This window comes from Humulus lupulus, chromosome 1 (genome assembly GCF_963169125.1).
Source record: "Humulus lupulus chromosome 1, drHumLupu1.1, whole genome shotgun sequence".
NCBI lineage: Eukaryota > Viridiplantae > Streptophyta > Magnoliopsida > Rosales > Cannabaceae > Humulus > Humulus lupulus.
Window position 1 is genome coordinate 306,710,325 of NC_084793.1, and position 17,091 is coordinate 306,727,415.

General features: G+C 34.9%; 3 protein-coding genes across 3 annotated transcripts; 2 read left to right on the forward strand and 1 right to left on the reverse strand.

Annotated features, from left to right (window-relative positions):
- The first annotated feature begins 929 nt into the window (after nucleotides 1-929).
- Nucleotides 930-1,769, forward strand: LOC133781375 (uncharacterized). The gene has a single exon (XM_062220349.1). It carries the CDS (start codon nucleotides 930-932, stop codon nucleotides 1,767-1,769), a length of 840 nt encoding a protein of 279 aa, XP_062076333.1.
- An 8,790-nt stretch (nucleotides 1,770-10,559) lies between these two features.
- LOC133812719 (probable methyltransferase PMT27) lies at nucleotides 10,560-14,259 on the forward strand. Its single transcript, XM_062246523.1, has 8 exons — nucleotides 10,560-11,631; nucleotides 11,744-11,893; nucleotides 12,060-12,330; nucleotides 12,624-12,734; nucleotides 12,842-13,016; nucleotides 13,135-13,407; nucleotides 13,532-13,726; nucleotides 13,822-14,259. Exons 1-8 carry the CDS (start codon nucleotides 10,855-10,857, stop codon nucleotides 14,036-14,038), a joined length of 2,169 nt encoding a protein of 722 aa, XP_062102507.1. The 5' UTR covers nucleotides 10,560-10,854; the 3' UTR covers nucleotides 14,039-14,259.
- A 390-nt stretch (nucleotides 14,260-14,649) lies between these two features.
- On the reverse strand, nucleotides 14,650-16,696 carry LOC133812720 (uncharacterized). The gene is made up of 5 exons (XM_062246524.1): nucleotides 16,218-16,696; nucleotides 15,699-15,879; nucleotides 15,253-15,326; nucleotides 15,056-15,154; nucleotides 14,650-14,971 (listed from the first exon to the last, which is right to left on the reverse strand). Exons 1-5 carry the CDS (start codon nucleotides 16,687-16,689, stop codon nucleotides 14,916-14,918), a joined length of 882 nt encoding a protein of 293 aa, XP_062102508.1. The 5' UTR covers nucleotides 16,690-16,696; the 3' UTR covers nucleotides 14,650-14,915.
- Nucleotides 16,697-17,091: the final 395 nt, after the last annotated feature.

The following is a 17,091-nucleotide window of genomic DNA, read 5'->3' on the forward strand; positions in this document are numbered from 1 at the left end:
CATCAAGAACAAGATCATATCTCGGATTAATGGTTGGGATGGGAAGTTTCTTTCTCGAGCTGGTAAAGAAATACTCCTCAAAACTGTTATACAATCTTTGCCTACATATGCAATGAGTGTTTTTCTCCTACCCATAGGCACCTGTAATGAAATTGAAAAACTAATGGCTAGCTTTTGGTGGAAGACAAACTCAAGTAAAGGTCGTGGCATTATCTGGTTGTCCTGGGATTGTTTGGCCGCACCTAAGGACGAGGGTGGTATGGGTTTCCGACATCTTCATGATTTTAATCTTGCTATGCTTGCAAAACAAGGATGGAGATTGTTGTGCAAACCTGATTCTCTTATGGGGAGAGTCTTTAAAGCCAGGTACTTCCCTAATTCTGATTTCCTTTCAGCTGATCTTGGTCAAAATCCAAGCTTTGTTTGGCGCAGTATTTGGGGTGCTCAAGACTTGGTTCGTTTGGGTGTTGTTCGCACTATTGGCAACGGTGATAACACTAGTATAATTGGCCATCCGTGGCTGCCAGATTCGGACAACAGATTTGTTTCTTCTACTCATCCTGGGCTGCTCAATCAAGCAGTCAGTTCTTTATTCGAAGTTGAGCGCCGTTGCTGGGATCATGAAGTCGTCCATGATTTGTTCTCAGCTCGGGATGCCGGCCTGATTTTAGGAATCCCCCTGAGTGACAATGCCGATTCGGATTTCTGGTCTTGGTTAGGAGATCGATCAGGTCTATTCACAGTCCGTAGTGCCTCACTCTGTTGCAATTCCAAAAGCCTAACCAACCAGGTTCCAACAACTCTGGTTTCTGGCGAAAACTATGGCATTTGAAGATCCCACCTAAAGTTACAAATTTCTTGTGGCGTGCCGTTGCTGAATGCTTACCAACATGCTTCCACCTCGTCACAAACATGTGCAAATCTCAGCAATGTGTCATGTCTGTAACAATCATGTTGAGACCACCACACATGCCTTGCTCACATGTGATTTCGCTAGCTCTTGTTGGTCTTCTTTCGAGGCATCTTTTAGTATGGCCACATTGTCCTCTTTTGGTAACTGGTTTGAGTATATGCAGCAGACTTTCGATGTTGAGCAGGTTTGTCGTGCTACTATGGTTTGTTGGGCGGTCTGGAAAGCCCGAAATGAAACTGTTTGGGAAAAAAAAACCTCCTCTGTCGAAGAGGTTATTACATCAGCTTCTGTCACTCTTAATCATTGGCGAAAGGCTCAGGATAAAACAACCTTATTATCACTGTCGTTAGAAAACAATGGTGCTCGGTCTGAGTTTTGGATTAAACCAGGAACGAATCAAATCAAGATAAATGTTGATGCAACGCTTTTTCAACAGGAAAGTTCGTATGGTTTTGGATTAGTGGCAAGGGATAGCTCGGGCAGACTTATAGAAGCAAAGACATGCTATCAAGGAGGAGTCTTTCCAGATGAGGTTGTTGAAGCCATGGGAATTAAGGAAGCTCTTAGTTGGATCAAGAGCAAGAATTGGCATAACGTAGAGATTGAGACCGATAGTATGCTTTCTGTTCAGAGCATTCGTAGTAATCAAATCATGTCTTCTATTTTTGGTTTGCTTATTCAGGATTGTCAAATTTTGTTATCTTCTCTACATAATGTGCATGTACGTTTTATTAGGCGATCAGCAAATCGAGTAGCACATGTTGTTGCTAGACACTCTCGATTTCTTTCTGGTTGTAGCATTTTTGAGCATAATGTTTGGACTGATTTACAATCTCTATTGTATTCAGAATGCTAATATTTCAATGAAGTTGCTATTTCATTTTAAAAAAAAAATAAAAAAATGTATTTTGGGAAAATACTATTTTGGCCCCTGTGTTTTGCCCGAATATTCGATTGGTCCCTTTGTTTTGTTGAATGACAAAATATACCATTTGTTTTGTAAAATGGAACAATATGATACCCTGAGCCCAATTTTGGTCAAACAATTTTTCAATATGACTAAAATGCCCTCGTTTTTTTATTCATCTGTTTATTTAATTCCTTTAATGAATTTTCTTTTTTCTAATATATAAAAAATATTTTAAATAAGAAAAAATTAACATAAATAGTTTTCTAAAAATTAACAAAAATAATCAAATTTAATTGAAAACATTAAACATAAAATAAAAAACTAAATACTAAAATTAAACTAACAAACTTAATATTAATAAAAACTTTTCCTAAAACAAAATTAGAAAGAAAAAACAAATCTTTGCGTCTCCCTCATCCTCGTTTTCTTAATATCTTCTTCAACATCTTCAGATCTGGTTCAAGGGGAACATCTTCCTCTCTCTTTTCTCTTCCCTATACCCTTTTAGTTTCAACCACCAGCCTTAGCCCCAACACCCAATCATTAGTCCCAACCCTAACATCTTCGACAACACCCCATTTGTTGTTGCAGAAAGAGAACGATGGCATCTTCGACAGCCTCATCACATGCTTCAGGAACGGTGGTCAACGAAGAGCCTACAACCCCATCACCTACTTCAGGCACAGTCTCCTCCCCGGTCCTATGAAGACCCACGAATCTCCTCCCTCCTCCTCTCTCACATACCCAATGAAAATGCCATTAAAGATTTAAAAAAATACCCCAGATCCGACGACCTCAACATCTCACACCCAAGTGCATGACCCCGATCCCGCACCTTCTCGCAATCTTCCGCTAACCACCCAAATCGGCACACCCACGGCTACACCCGGTCGCATAGAGGTAGAGGGGAAATGGAGAGGGATTTTCATTTGATTTCTGGTTTTAGCAAGACGACGAAGAAGAAGAAGAAGAAGAAGAAGATGATGATGATGATGATGATGTAATGCCTCACGTCACTATGGTTGCTTCCTGGAATGACGACAGGCCCTACAAACCAACACGAGTCTTTCCAGCGTGCTTTGTCCTCACTCGCACGCTTCCTGGGAAAACTTCCCAGGAGGTCACCCATCATAAGATTACTCTAGGCCGAGCACGCTTAACTTTGGAGTTCTCAAGTGATGGGATACCGAAAAGAAGATGCATCTTGTTAATATAGGTAGTATCCATCAATCTATTTAAGCCCTCTTCAACTATATAGTCCCATACCTACACAGTCTTAGAATCATCACACTTGACCTTCCCCAGGCGGTGTGGGATTGTACAGCTTTACCCGGTCTTTCCCCTACGGATCACGGGATACTGACTGTCATAGATGATGATGATGATGGAGGCTCTTTGAAGAAGAAGATGGAGGCTGATAGATTGGGACTCTGCTTTAGGTTGATTAATTTTTTTATTTCTTTATTTTATTTATTTATTTTAAATTATGTTTAGTGGATAATAAGGCTAATAGATTAGGATTAAGATTTCGAAATTATGTTTAATGTTTTTAATTAAATCTGATTATTTTTGTTAATTTTTAGAAACTATTCATGTTAATTTTTTCTTATTTAAAACAGTTTTTTAATTATTTTTTATATATTAGAAAAAAGAAAATTCATTAAAGGAATTAAAAAACAGAAAAATAAAAAATGAGGGCATTTTAGTCATATTGAAAAATTGTTTGATCAAAATCGAGCTCGGGGTATCATATCATTTCATTTTACAAAATAAATCATCTATTTTGTCATTTAACAAAACATAAGAGCCAATCAAGTATTCGGGCAAAACACATGGGCCAAATAGTATTTTCCTATGTATTTTTAGTCGCAACAAATTTTATCATTATATATAATTAATGAGATGTGACTAAAACTACATTAGTGATAACTTGTGACTAAATATTAATTTCTAATCATACATAAGTAATTATTTGTCGTAATTATAAGTAATATTTAATCACAAAAAAAAATTATGTTGCCTATATAATATATATTTTTTAATATACGTATGTCCAATCTAATAGGGTTTAGAATAGGGTAAGATACAATCTTTGTTACACAATGCATTGATAGTTAGGGTAAGTGTTTAAAAATACCCGACCCTATTACATGAATCTCTACCCCAATTACAATAATTAAATATTTTTATACAATGAGAATTAAATATATATATACATATTTTTAAAATACAAAAATATATGATATTTTAGAAAATAAATACACAACCACCTAAATTTTTATTAAAATAAAATATAGATAATAGATTATATTAACTGTGTTACTTATATTCTTTTGTTTTAATTTTTAAATTTGATTAGGGTTAGCCGTGGCTATGTACTAGTAATACCCATACGCTCTATCCGCTTAAAATAATGGAATAATAATAGGGTCATAAAAATAGACAAATCCAACCTTGTCAATCATAGAAATTTATAAGTGTTATTTTATATTTATATATATTTATTTATTTATATATATATATCAAAAATTCTACAATTGTTTGTTTTAAGTAGTTGAGTGACTTTGAAAAGTATAGAAGAGCTTATGATTGAAGTAATATTAAACTCAAGTGTAGTAAAAAATAATTTATTTTACTCTTAAAATACATGTGGGACCTACAAAAATTATTAATTTTACCCTTTGAAAATTTAGACCAAACATGGGAAATATTTTAGATTCTCATCTCTACGTTCACTTTACCCCATACCAAACACACCCTATATGTTAACTTATATAAGTATTATGAGATATCGCTAACTAACTATAAAGTGCCACCATACGCACACTCGTGTGTGTATATATATATTGTTAGATTATATCACCGACATTAGCCTGTAATTTTACTCAACAATTGAATCACGCCAAACAATGAATCAAGGGCATTAATTTGTCAAAAACAAAAATGCTATTGAAAGTAGAGAAAGAAAAGGATTAAAACTACATAACCAAAAAAAGAAAGAGGAGTAGTAGCTATCTGTGGCTGACCCATGCAATTAGTCAACAAATATCATAGCTAGCTGATGAGAAGCCCCACGCATGGATCAAACTGATTATTATGGTTTCCTAAAGGAAAGCATTGCAAAATATATTAGACAAGATATGGTCATGATTATAACACGCCTAATTAATAACTTGACAATTCACAAGTCTTTTACAAGACCCTATTAACCTTAAATATAATTATGCATACGTTTGGTAATTAGACTTTTCTCATGATTAAAAGCTATGCTATATGTCAAAAAGATAAAGAAAAAAAAAGAGTTAGAAAGAATTTTAGAGTAAGGGCACTACTTTTATCTCAAACGGTATGGACGTCTCTGTTTTCAGCACGTAAATAAATATATTCTAATTTTTTTTTATACAATGGTAATTATAGCAAATATTTCACCCGTTTTTGAGAAATTCTAAATAATTTACGGTACCTAAAATATGATTCAAACCGTCAATAGCATATATATATATAAATATATATGCTCATAATCATAATCATTATAATGCTATTATATATATATATCATAATCAAACCATTTTCTTCTAATTGCCAATTAATATTGCTTTTTTTATATATTATTATTATATATATTAACTTCTCTCTCTCAAAATGAATGGTCTATATATTCTACCAGTTTTCGAGAAATTCTGAATAATTTATGGTGTCAAAAACATAATTCATACCGTCAATAGCATGCTTGCCTGTTTTTTTTATCCGCGTGCAACTTACTATTTTGAGCATTATTTTTTGGCATTGTAAATTATTCGAAATTTCCCGAAAATTGATGGGATGTTTTCTATAACTATAAAGTACATCGTCATATAAAAAAAATCGAGTAATTATTTCTCCACGTGCCGAAAACAGAGTCACCCCTACCGATAGGGGAAAAGTGGTGCCCCTATTGTAGAATTTCTCTATATATATAAGAAAATTCTACAATAGGGGCATGCCTTTTGTCCACTGGTAGGGGCATTTATGTTTTTAGTGCGTAAAGAAATAAAAAAAATTATATGATGATGCACATTGTAGCTATAGTAGGCATTACACAAATTTTCAAGAAATTCCAAATAATTTACAATGCCGAAAAAGACTTCAAAATAATTTGTTTCACCTGCGTATAAACATGCTTAAAAATAAACTGTTTTCGTGTTTTCGCTGTATGGATAAATTGCAGTTCAATTTTTTTATATGACTGTACAATGTAGTCATTTAGGATCCCCACAAATTTTTTTACAAATTTTTGGAAAATTCTATAGAAATATGTTGTTTTGAAACAAGTTATTTTGAAGTTTGTTTTCGGTATTGTAAATTATTCGAATTTTTTTAAAAGCTAGTGAAATATCATAAATTACTATAATATACATTGTTATAAAAAAAATAAATTATAATTTTTCCACTTGCCAAAAATAAAAACGCCTCTATTATTACGGAGTGAAGTTATACCCAACTTAATCCTCCATATAATTATATATTTATATATATAATATAAGAGTATGGAAATAATAAGTGTCCCCTTTGGAATTTTTCATCATTTTGAAGTTGCCTCGATTGGACAAGCAAAGCATAAAATGCCATCCAATATACCCTCGCTGTGCTCTCAGTGCATGGTGAAAGTGATGCACCGCCCTAAATAGTAACTTGGCAACATCACACTTTTTTGACATAATCCAAACCCCTTTTCATTATTTTATGCCTAATCCACATGCTCATAATCATAATCATTATAATGCTATTATATATAAATATATATATGTGTGTCTATATCATAATCAAACCCTTTTCTTCTAATTGCCAATTAATATTGCTTTCCTTATATATTATTATATATATATACATATTAACTTCTCTCTCTATCTCTCTCAAAATGTATGGTCTATAATCTTTAACCCCTTTATTCATAGTACATGCATTATTATATTATACTATATATCTTTTGGGTCTCAAGACCTTTAATTAATTCATTAAAAACATAAATTAAGCACTACCTATAGTACTACTAAAAGTTTTTTTTTCCTTACGATTTGTTAAAGCCATTGTCGGTACTTATTTTAAACCATAAATTTAAGGCCCTGATGATCTTAATTAGTGACTACTTCAGCTTCACTCTTATCTAGTAGCTTAACCAAGTTGTTTTACATTAGTGGTTTATATATAGGTCTAATTAGTTATGGGTTGGAACCTGTTTAAAGTGAAGAAGTATAGTACTATATAGCTAGTACTACTGATAATGTGAAATATTATATATATATATATATGTATACATGAGATAGGGTTCAATAGAGCAAAATTGTGAACTAGAACTAGAACAAGAGCAAAGATTTTTTTTTTAAGTTTCCTTTTGAGATTATTTTTATTATTATTATTGGGGTGTGGTCGTTAGCTGTCACTATGTTTAACTTTTTCCTTAAGAAGATCACGAGTCTTTCTATCGAGGACGACACAGGTCTGTGTTGCCTCACCCCCGCAGCTCCATCGATTGATATTATTCACTCATTCACAGCCTTAAATGATAGTATTTAATAATACAAAGCATATTTGCCTAATAAAGGTGTCAGCTGTACCAAAATCAATATGTGTTTTGTTGCCTCTTTGTTCTTTGTTTTGTTCCTTTTCTTTCTATTTTTTTTTTTTTAAAAAAAAAGAAAAAAAAATTCTGTGGGATATGACGAAATTGATGTCATTCAAAAGTTAAAAAGAGAACAAAACCAGCTACTATAAACGAAAAAAAACTGTCAGCTGATGGTAAGGGGGATAAATCTTTTTTCTTCTTTTTTTAATTAAAAAAAAACAAAAAATAAAATATTAAGTGAAGAAGTGGGAGAGCCCTTTTATTTAAATTTTCTTGAGTTATATGGGAGACATGGAAAAATTTGAAGTCAATAAAGTTTCTCATGTTGGTAATGGTGCCCCATATTGGCTTAAATTTTGTTATTCTATTTTTGGGAAACAAACAAGATGTGTACATGATATATCCAATAATTTGTGTTTGCTTGATTTTGAATCAAGAATATTTTATAAATTCCATGCCTATTTTCTTTTGATGTTCAAGCTTGTACTCCACTGATAAAACAAAGTTTTTTTTTTTTATGTTTTGTTAATGTGTATATGAACACAAAATTACAAAATATTTAACACATGATCAAAAATATTTTAATTTCTTGACATGGTTAAGGGATTCCAGTTGGCCATGGATGATTATATTATATAATTCAATACTATTTATATCTTTTGATAATTGAATTCATTTATATATATATATATATAATACAATTTGCGCACATTTTCAAGACCATGTTAAAGAAAAAAAATTAAAGATGAAAAGACACTTAAAGTGATCACCATGAAAGTGATCGTTTATCAAGATTTTGAGGTTTTTAGTTAAAGCAAAAACAAAATAAAAAGAGCGTACTTAAGACTCAAATCACACCATTGATGAAGAAAATAATGCCTTGATCATCATAAACCCTGAAAAATTAAGTACAGTAAAAATGTAACTTGACATAAATTTTAAAGTGATGATATGACTCAATTATGAGAAGCTTACCAAAAGAAAGGGTTACCATTTTGGCAGGTATGGGATTCGAGAGGTACATTTTATAATAGGTCCAGTAGTAGTGAGCAGACATTTAAAACGGTCACTCTAGTGTGAGCTATGTCTGGACCAAACCCAACATTTTGGCACTATCTTTGTGCCTAGGTCCCAGTATTTTGTGGTCCAATTCGGCCGAGAAAAATCTCATTGGGCCCTTCTATATATATTTTTATTGGCCTTAATATAATTCTTCATGACAAAATAATTTACTCTTCTTTGTTGTTTGTGCGTGTTTTGTTTGTCATCACTCATGAAAAATAAGATTTCAATCTATATCAAAAGCGATATAGATGAATATGGGATCGAATTTTGTCGAGTTAGGAGAACGTGTTTCATTCACCTTACATACCGTCGTCGGTTCAATAGTTAGATTGATCCTACAGTTATTAATTATTGAAAACCTAAGTATATCAAACCAAGTCAATAAAAGAAAACATCGTAATTTAAGTACATAAAACAAAACCTACTATACCTAAAGGAAAAACAAGGACAAAATCATACATATAAATATATAACTTTCATTTTGCACTTAAATATCGATCTTGTCTTCTCCACTAATAATTTTGCAAATAAAACCTATAATAAATTGTATTTTTAACAATTCGAGATCACTAAGCCTAGTAACAATGGATTGAGTAGTACCATGGAGCTATGGAAAAGTGAGAAGGGGATGATAGATTTGATATTTCCTTAAATTTGTTTGGTATAATAGAAAGAAAAAAAAAGAAGCAAGTAGTATTTTTTATTATTTAAAATAAATAATAAAAATACATTCTTATTCTTTTTGTCATTAATCCACCTATATATGAAGGAATTATTTTTGGTGGGCCAAAAAATTGAGGAATCATAATATATCCCTTACTCCCTAGATTCCTACCAAACAAAAATAAACTAAGAATAATGAATTGTCTCATTCCACACACCTTAATCTATCCCTCCTTCATTCCACCATACCAAATTAAATAAATCTTACTTTTCATCATTCTTTATTCGAGAGGTTAAGGAACTAAAATAACCAAAAAAATCGACTTAATTTTAGAAACGACACTAAACTTAAATAACGACATCAACTGTAAAACGACAAGAACATCACCGGGGTGTCAGTGGTAAGCTCATCAAACGGCAACAACTTTATGTATTTGTCCCATGAAATAGATTATCGATATTTAACTAATATATGCTTAAAACAGTGTCTAAGTATATAAGGTTATTATAAGACACACATATATACGTACATATATATGATTAAAGTTTTATTCAAGCCAAAATACGATTGATAATATATAAAATATCCCATACTTTGGGATGTCGTTTTGCTCCCATTTCTTTCTTTTTAATTTTATGACAGCCACATTTTCATACTTGTATGGCTATTTTTTTCCTTTCGTATTCATACAAGTTCTATTTTCTCTTCAGACCCAACTTTCAAATCATAAAAAAGTTTGTATTTCAAAAGTTTGATTATTAATGTATGATAAAAGTCTTAGAAGTGGACTTAAGTATGAACAAAATAAGTTTAATAAGGAAGTTGATATGATAGAAAGTTTGATTATTAGCATGCAATAATTATAATTACAAAAAAGAAACTAACTAACCTAACTGTAATAATCAACATAACTGAGGTATAATCTTATCGTTTCATTACATAACACACGTAAATATCTGTCAATTTTTCAACCAAAAAAAGAAAATGGTATGATTTTCGAACAAATTCCCTAATCCGACTCCATTGGATCTTGTGACATTCCACCTTGAATTTTTCCCTTCATCTTCGTCCACAAACATATTCCCAAAACTTTTCTTTATATATTTTCCATTTTATCGATCTCTTTCTTCCTCCACTTTCACACCATCCAAACACATCATATATTATTATTACTCAAAAACGTACTCTCTTTTGATTTCAGTAATATATATCATTTGTATATGTATTGAAATTCATTAATATACTGATTAACCATGCCATTACAGAGTAAATCTCGTAGTAACAAGAGGTCATCATCGTCCTCTTCCACCTCTTACGCGTCCACCATAACAATGGTGGTCTTCGTCGGACTTTGTTTTCTTGGCGTTTGGATCCTCACTTCCAACTCCGTCATTCCACCACAAACCTCCACGCGTTCCACCACCACCACTGAGTCCGAAGAAGTTCAACCAAAGCCCGAAACGAATCCTACCGTTGAGTCCGAAGAAGTTCAACCACTCACGAAGACAGAAACAAACCCTACTACTACGACGCCATTTGAAGATAATCCCGGTGATCTTCCAGATGACGCCATCAAAAGCGACGACCTCCCCAAACAAGACCAGCAGACGACTGCAACTCAGGTATCTGAAGAATCCCATTTGACTTTGACTGATCCGACCCAACAGGAACCGACCAATGGTACCTCTTCTACTACTAATATGGAATTCCAGAGAGTGGAAGAATCAGCTTCTGATGATCAAGAAAAGAACAGAGAGCAACGACGAGAGGACGAGAGCAACGACATTGATAATTCTCAAGAAGAAGATAAACGACAACAACAGCAGCAGCAGCAAGAGCAAAGCAATGGAGAAAACGACATTGATAATTCTCAAGAAGAAGATAAACGACAACAACAACAGCAGGAGCAAAGCAATGGAGAAAACATTCAAACAGAGTCTCAAATTGAGAATAATAGCACTACTACACCACAAAACGACCCAAAAACCACATATACAGCGAAAAACGACGAGTCATCAGAGCACGAGTTTACGGACGTGACCAACCAAGACGTAGTACAACAACCCCAGAAGCAAGACGACGAGGGTGAGAATAAGGCCAGTAGTAATGGTGGGTCGAACTCGGGTTCCGTGGAGTCGTTTCCGGGTGGGGACAACGCAGGGATTCCTAAGGAGTCAAAAGAGTCGAAGAAGTCGTGGTCGACTCAGGCGGCTCAGTCGGAGAATGAGAAGGAGAGGAGGAAGGATGAATCGGACGGTCAAGATGAGATGTACGGTTACACGTGGCAGCTATGTAACGTAACGGCGGGACCTGATTATATACCTTGTTTGGACAACGAGAAAGCTGTGAAGAAGTTGCGTTCGACCAGGCACTTCGAGCACCGTGAAAGGCATTGTCCAGAGGAAGGTCCCATGTGTCTGGTTCCAGTTCCAGAGGGTTACAAAAGATCAATCGAATGGCCCACGAGCAGAGACAAGGTAATGATCATTGCATCTCTATTCTCTACCGTTGGATTTAACCGATGATGATGTGTATATTTTATTCTCTCTGAGGTATATGTATATATTCTGAGTCTGACCATGCATGCAGATATGGTACCATAACGTACCACACACGTTGCTGGCGGAAGTGAAAGGGCATCAAAACTGGGTTAAGGTGACAGGAGAATTCTTGACATTTCCTGGTGGTGGAACCCAGTTCATTCATGGGGCCCTCCATTACATCGATTTTCTTCAACAGGTGATGATGATGATGATGATGATCCCTTATTACTTGACTTGGTCTTACTTATTTGTTATCAGTTGTGTTGTTACTTTGTTTGAATTTATCAATTATAATTAGTGTCAGTCATCGTATAATATCGATCGGTGTGTGTTGTGTTGTGTTGATAAAAATGAAAATGCAGGCAGTAAAAGAGATTGGATGGGGAAAGCACACTAGGGTGGTATTGGACGTAGGGTGTGGGGTGGCCAGCTTTGGGGGTTTTCTATTCGAGAGAGACGTTCTGGCCATGTCTTTTGCTCCAAAAGATGAACACGAAGCTCAAGTTCAGTTCGCCCTCGAAAGGGGTATACCTGCCATTTCTGCTGTCATGGGTTCTCAGAGGCTCCCATTCCCCAGCAGGGTTTTCGATCTTATTCACTGCGCACGTTGTAGAGTCCCCTGGCACGCTGAAGGTGAGCTTTTTCAGATATTCCATACCATGTTTCTGTTTTTGGTAACTAGAAAAATTATAACTTAATTTTAAAAAAATTATAGCAGATACTTATAGCAGATAAGTATATATAAAAAAAATCACGAGTATAATTTACTTTTTGAATCTTATTTTTTGATACTATAAATTACTGAAACTGGACAAAAAAGTTCCTACCGGATAATAACTCAACCAAAAAATTTCCAATGATTATATACAAATTTGAATCCACAATATGTATAACTGACATGAGTGTACATATTAAAATTATTATAGGTGGTATGCTTCTTTTGGAACTGAACCGTGTTTTGAGACCCGGGGGATACTTTGTCTGGTCTGCCACACCTGTGTACCAGAAGCTTGAAGAAGATGTGGAAATCTGGAAGGGTAAGTAGATATATATACATATATATAAAATATTATTATTAGCTGATCGACTATTTGTAATAATTTTGCTGCATATATATATATATATATATGAATATGTAATATAGCAATGTCTTCACTGACGGCCTCCATGTGTTGGGAGCTCGTGACCATCAAGAAGGACAAGCTGAATTCAGTCGGTGCTGCCATCTACCGCAAGCCCATCTCGAATGAATGTTATGAACGGAGAAAACATAAGCAGCCTCCGATGTGCAAGGATGACGATGATGCAAATGCTGCCTGGTAACTACGTACTTGGTATTTTTGTATTAATCATGGCCATTATATATAGTGACAAAATATGTTCGTTATTTATATATATATATTGTACTGCATGCTTATTATACAATCATCTTCTCAGGTACGTACCTTTACAGACATGCATGCACCGAGTCCCAGTTGATGTGGCCGAGAGAGGGACCCAATGGCCTGAGAACTGGCCACGCCGACTGCAGACACCGCCATATTGGCTAAATGACTCCCAGATGGGGATCTATGGGAAGCCATCGTCACAAGATTTTGCAGCAGATTACGAGCATTGGAAACGCGTAGTTAAAAATTCTTATATGAGCAGATTAGGAATCAGTTGGTCCAATGTGAGGAATGTCATGGACATGAGGGCTGTTTATGGAGGGTACGTATAACTAATATTGATAGATACAATCTATTCATGTTCTTTTTATAATATTTCTACAAGCTAACTAGTTAGGACAACTGCTGGTCAAAGTTCATGACATGCTTTGTATGTATGAATTCAGATTTGCAGCAGCTATGAAGGACGTTAAAATTTGGGTCATGAATGTGGTGAATGTGGATTCTCCAGATACACTTCCAATAATCTATGAACGAGGTCTTTTTGGAATATACCATGATTGGTGTGAATCCTTCAGTACATACCCCAGAACATATGATCTTCTTCATGCTGATCATCTTTTCTCAAAGCTAACAAAGAGGTATTTCGAACTTAATGTTACTAAACTTTCACAGAGGTATATAGATATATTAAGAGTAATGGATGATAAAAATGTTGCCTGGATTTTTGATGCAGGTGCAAACTTGGTCCGGTACTGGCAGAGGTCGATAGGATTGTCAGACCGGGAGGCAAATTGATTGTCCGGGATGAGTCCCGCGCAATAGGAGAAGTTGAGAACTTGTTGAAATCCCTGCATTGGGAGGTTCGTTTAACCTTCTCCAAGAACCAGGAAGGAATTCTCAGTGCACAGAAAGGCGATTGGCGACCGAAGACATATGCTATGTCTTCCTGATCTCCTGTACAAAAGGGTTTTTTCTTCTTATCAACTGCTGCAGGGCGACTGGTTCATCGCCAGCTTGACATCTACCCTTTTGCGGCTTGTTTCTTCTTTTTCAATATTTATAGAATTCCAATCACTGCAATTCGGCAAGATAGATGTACCTGTTGTATCTGTTCAGTACTTAAAGTTCTTAGAAAGCAAACAGTGAGAAAGATGGCCTATACAAAATTAAAGAGAAGTGAAGTGCATGGTCTAGAAAATCGAGTTATGGAAGTCATTATACCATAATAATTTCAGTTTTTCTACTGCTTTTGATAAGGAACATTGTCCTAGAAGGAAGATTTTTGAATTGTATGGATGAGTAAACGTTGACTTAAATATGAATAGTTAAGAGTTGAGACTATATTTTTCCTCCTCTCTGGCCTATTGTTATTCCTTTGAACAGATTTCAAACACCAATGAGAGATTGAATCTTGATATAAATAAAGCACAAGAAATGTGCCTCCCAAAATCCCTGCAGAGGGAGCAAAAAGGAAAAACTATTGCTTCAAAAGTAAAAAGGGCAGCTATGAAGAGTATAAAGTAAATAGAATTCAAGCAAATATAACAGAAGAAACGATGAATGAAGAAAAAAAAAACAATTCAGATTGATGAGAACCGGATAGAGGTGGCAACTCGTTGATGCAAACTCAAGCAAAGAAATTACAATTTCATTATTTGCAAGTCATAAAAACTTGATTTATGTTCCTTAACCTATTTAATTTTTCTGAGTAAATTCTCCACATACATCAATATAATAGACTTTAGCATTGGCACACAATGACATAAAATCATTATGAACTAGACCTATTTAGAGTGCTTGGAAGCTATCTCTCAATTTCCCAGTATATTAACCGGTGCTGAGAAGTTTCTGTAGTTGACCACTCGAAATGGCAGCTCTGAGATCTGAAAACAAAATCAACCAAAAACATTTAAAGGTGCCAATCATTGGGCAAGGGTTGAAATGAAATCAGAAGACTAAGAGCTAACCACTGGAGCCACCAATATGTTTTCCATTCACGAATATCTGTGGAACAGTGTCTCGGCCTACTAAATCTATAAGAACATCCTGAATTCGACCACCATCGTCTACAAAAGCACATGATTCATAGCCATCAAAAAACAGTTCTACATGAACATAGAAAAGGCAGCTACAAGAATGACCGATTTGATTAGCTGATACATACCTCGAAGATCAAGCTCAACAATGAAAGGTTCTTGATGTAGTTCACTTAACATGCGCTTAGCATGAAGGCAGTATCTGGCAGTAAACAATAGCCAACTTATCATTAAGAACTTACACACACACACAAAAACAGAGCAAAATTGACAAACACATAGAGACAACATATATCATTGTCATTGTAACTTACCATTAACTCAAACCATGTATTGGGTTTTCATCATTAGTCCAAAGAGATCAGATTCTAGAGTACTTTTCTTAAACCCTTAAACCATAAGGCCTCATGTTTGTGTCTCAGCATTGTATTAGACCAAATTAAGCTAAAGACAATCTTTTTTTCCTCTTACTAACAAAGAAAGATTTCGAGGCCACATCAATCCATGAATCCTTAAACTAGAATCAGACTAGTAAGGCACAAATCTAATAAATAAAAGAGATTGGATCACGTACGGACAATATGATTTGGAAAAGAATGCAATTTTGTTGGAGTAGATGATGTTTTGGACCAACGCCGAAGCCGAATTGGAGGCTTTGACTCCTTTGGGCGAGTCTCCAAACAGCACCAAAACCAGGAGAAGAACCCAACATACCTGTAAACAACGCATATCTTCGCCTCCACTGCAAAGAATTCGTCTTCTTCTTCTCTGCCCCAAATGCTGAATCTCCGGTCTCCGCCATACCTAAGCAAAGATATCGCCTGGGCCTAAGCTCAGCCCAATAAGAAGTTATTGGGCTGTTGAAAAAATACAGGCCCATTAGAGAAATTCAAAACCCCAATTGAATTCGAAGATTGGGAATTCGAAATTCAGTGATTCGCAGAAATTTTCAAATTTTTTATTAATTATTGAAATTCAATCTTTACACAAAATGTTTAATCAAACACTCAACTAAAACATCAATTTAATAAACACCGAAGGAAAAAAAACAATCTTGATTCTTTTCAAGAAGGCTTTGAATTGGGACCCGAATCCGTTTTGTAAAGCTTGTTATAATCCTCAAGTTCGTCGTAATAAATGTCCCACACACACCGAACGCAGCCGCTTCCGCAACAATCCCCAGGCAGCGGCTTCTCCGGCAGAGGGGGCGGCGGGGGTTTTTCCGATCCAGCAGCTGGAGGTTCTCCCCCATCTTTACCGGCGACGGCCGGAGGCGCTGAGTGCAACTGTTTGGTGGCCTTGTTGAGTGAGTCTTCCGCCATGGATTTCTTCTGGGCGCGAATCGCAAGGAATCTGGTTTGGTGTGATTGGGTAGTAAAAGTCGTAGCGATGATGGTTTTGTAGGTTGCTCCTCCAGCTCTCAATCTCATGGCCAAGCCCGTTTGGGCTCTGATTATCTCTGGTTTCTCTGGCTTGTGATTGGCTAGGCGTGATGTGTACGCTAGGATGTGATGCATAGGATAATTGTGTACGGCACTTTCCATACACAACCAGCTTGGCTGCATTGGAAAAACTGAAAGGAAGGCGGCTTAAGGCAATGTGAGTTTCGTTACAATACGGTTGTAAATGTAAAGTCATAATGTATAGGTGGCGGAGTGTTATTGGTTTATATTTTATTTATTTATTAATTTTTTGTGGGATATTTATTAATTATTTAGTTATTTTAATTTGTAAGGAGAAATGAAGAAATACAAAGTAGCATATATTAGACAAAGAGTAATTATATATGTACTCAAATATTAGAGTGGGTAGAATGTATGAAAGTAAGTAAATGTTATGTTTTTAATTTTGCGCTAAAATGGTTTAATCATCTCTTTAACAAATTATTATTTTATTATTTTATTCTAAATATTTTAATATTATAGTATATGTATATTAGGTTTGTTTAATTAGTTTTTATTTTAAAA

Bases quoted from the DNA above. Each gene is read 5' to 3' on its own strand.
- LOC133812719 (XM_062246523.1), top strand. From the start codon at position 10,855: ATGGAATTCCAGAGAGTGGAAGAATCAGCTTCTGATGATCAAGAAAAG. The intron at 11,632-11,743 runs GTAATGATCATT...CCATGCATGCAG, and splicing joins GGCCCACGAGCAGAGACAAG to ATATGGTACCATAACGTACC. The intron at 13,408-13,531 runs GTACGTATAACT...GTATGAATTCAG, and splicing joins ATGAGGGCTGTTTATGGAGG to ATTTGCAGCAGCTATGAAGG.
- LOC133812720 (XM_062246524.1), bottom strand. From the start codon at position 16,689: ATGCAGCCAAGCTGGTTGTGTATGGAAAGTGCCGTACACAATTATCCT. The intron at 15,880-16,217 runs ATTCGGGTCCCA...GAAGAAGAAGAC, and splicing joins TAACAAGCTTTACAAAACGG to GAATTCTTTGCAGTGGAGGC. The intron at 15,155-15,252 runs GTATGTATCAGC...GTGCTTTTGTAG, and splicing joins TGTTGAGCTTGATCTTCGAG to ACGATGGTGGTCGAATTCAG.
- LOC133781375 (XM_062220349.1), top strand. From the start codon at position 930: ATGTGTCATGTCTGTAACAATCATGTTGAGACCACCACACATGCCTTG.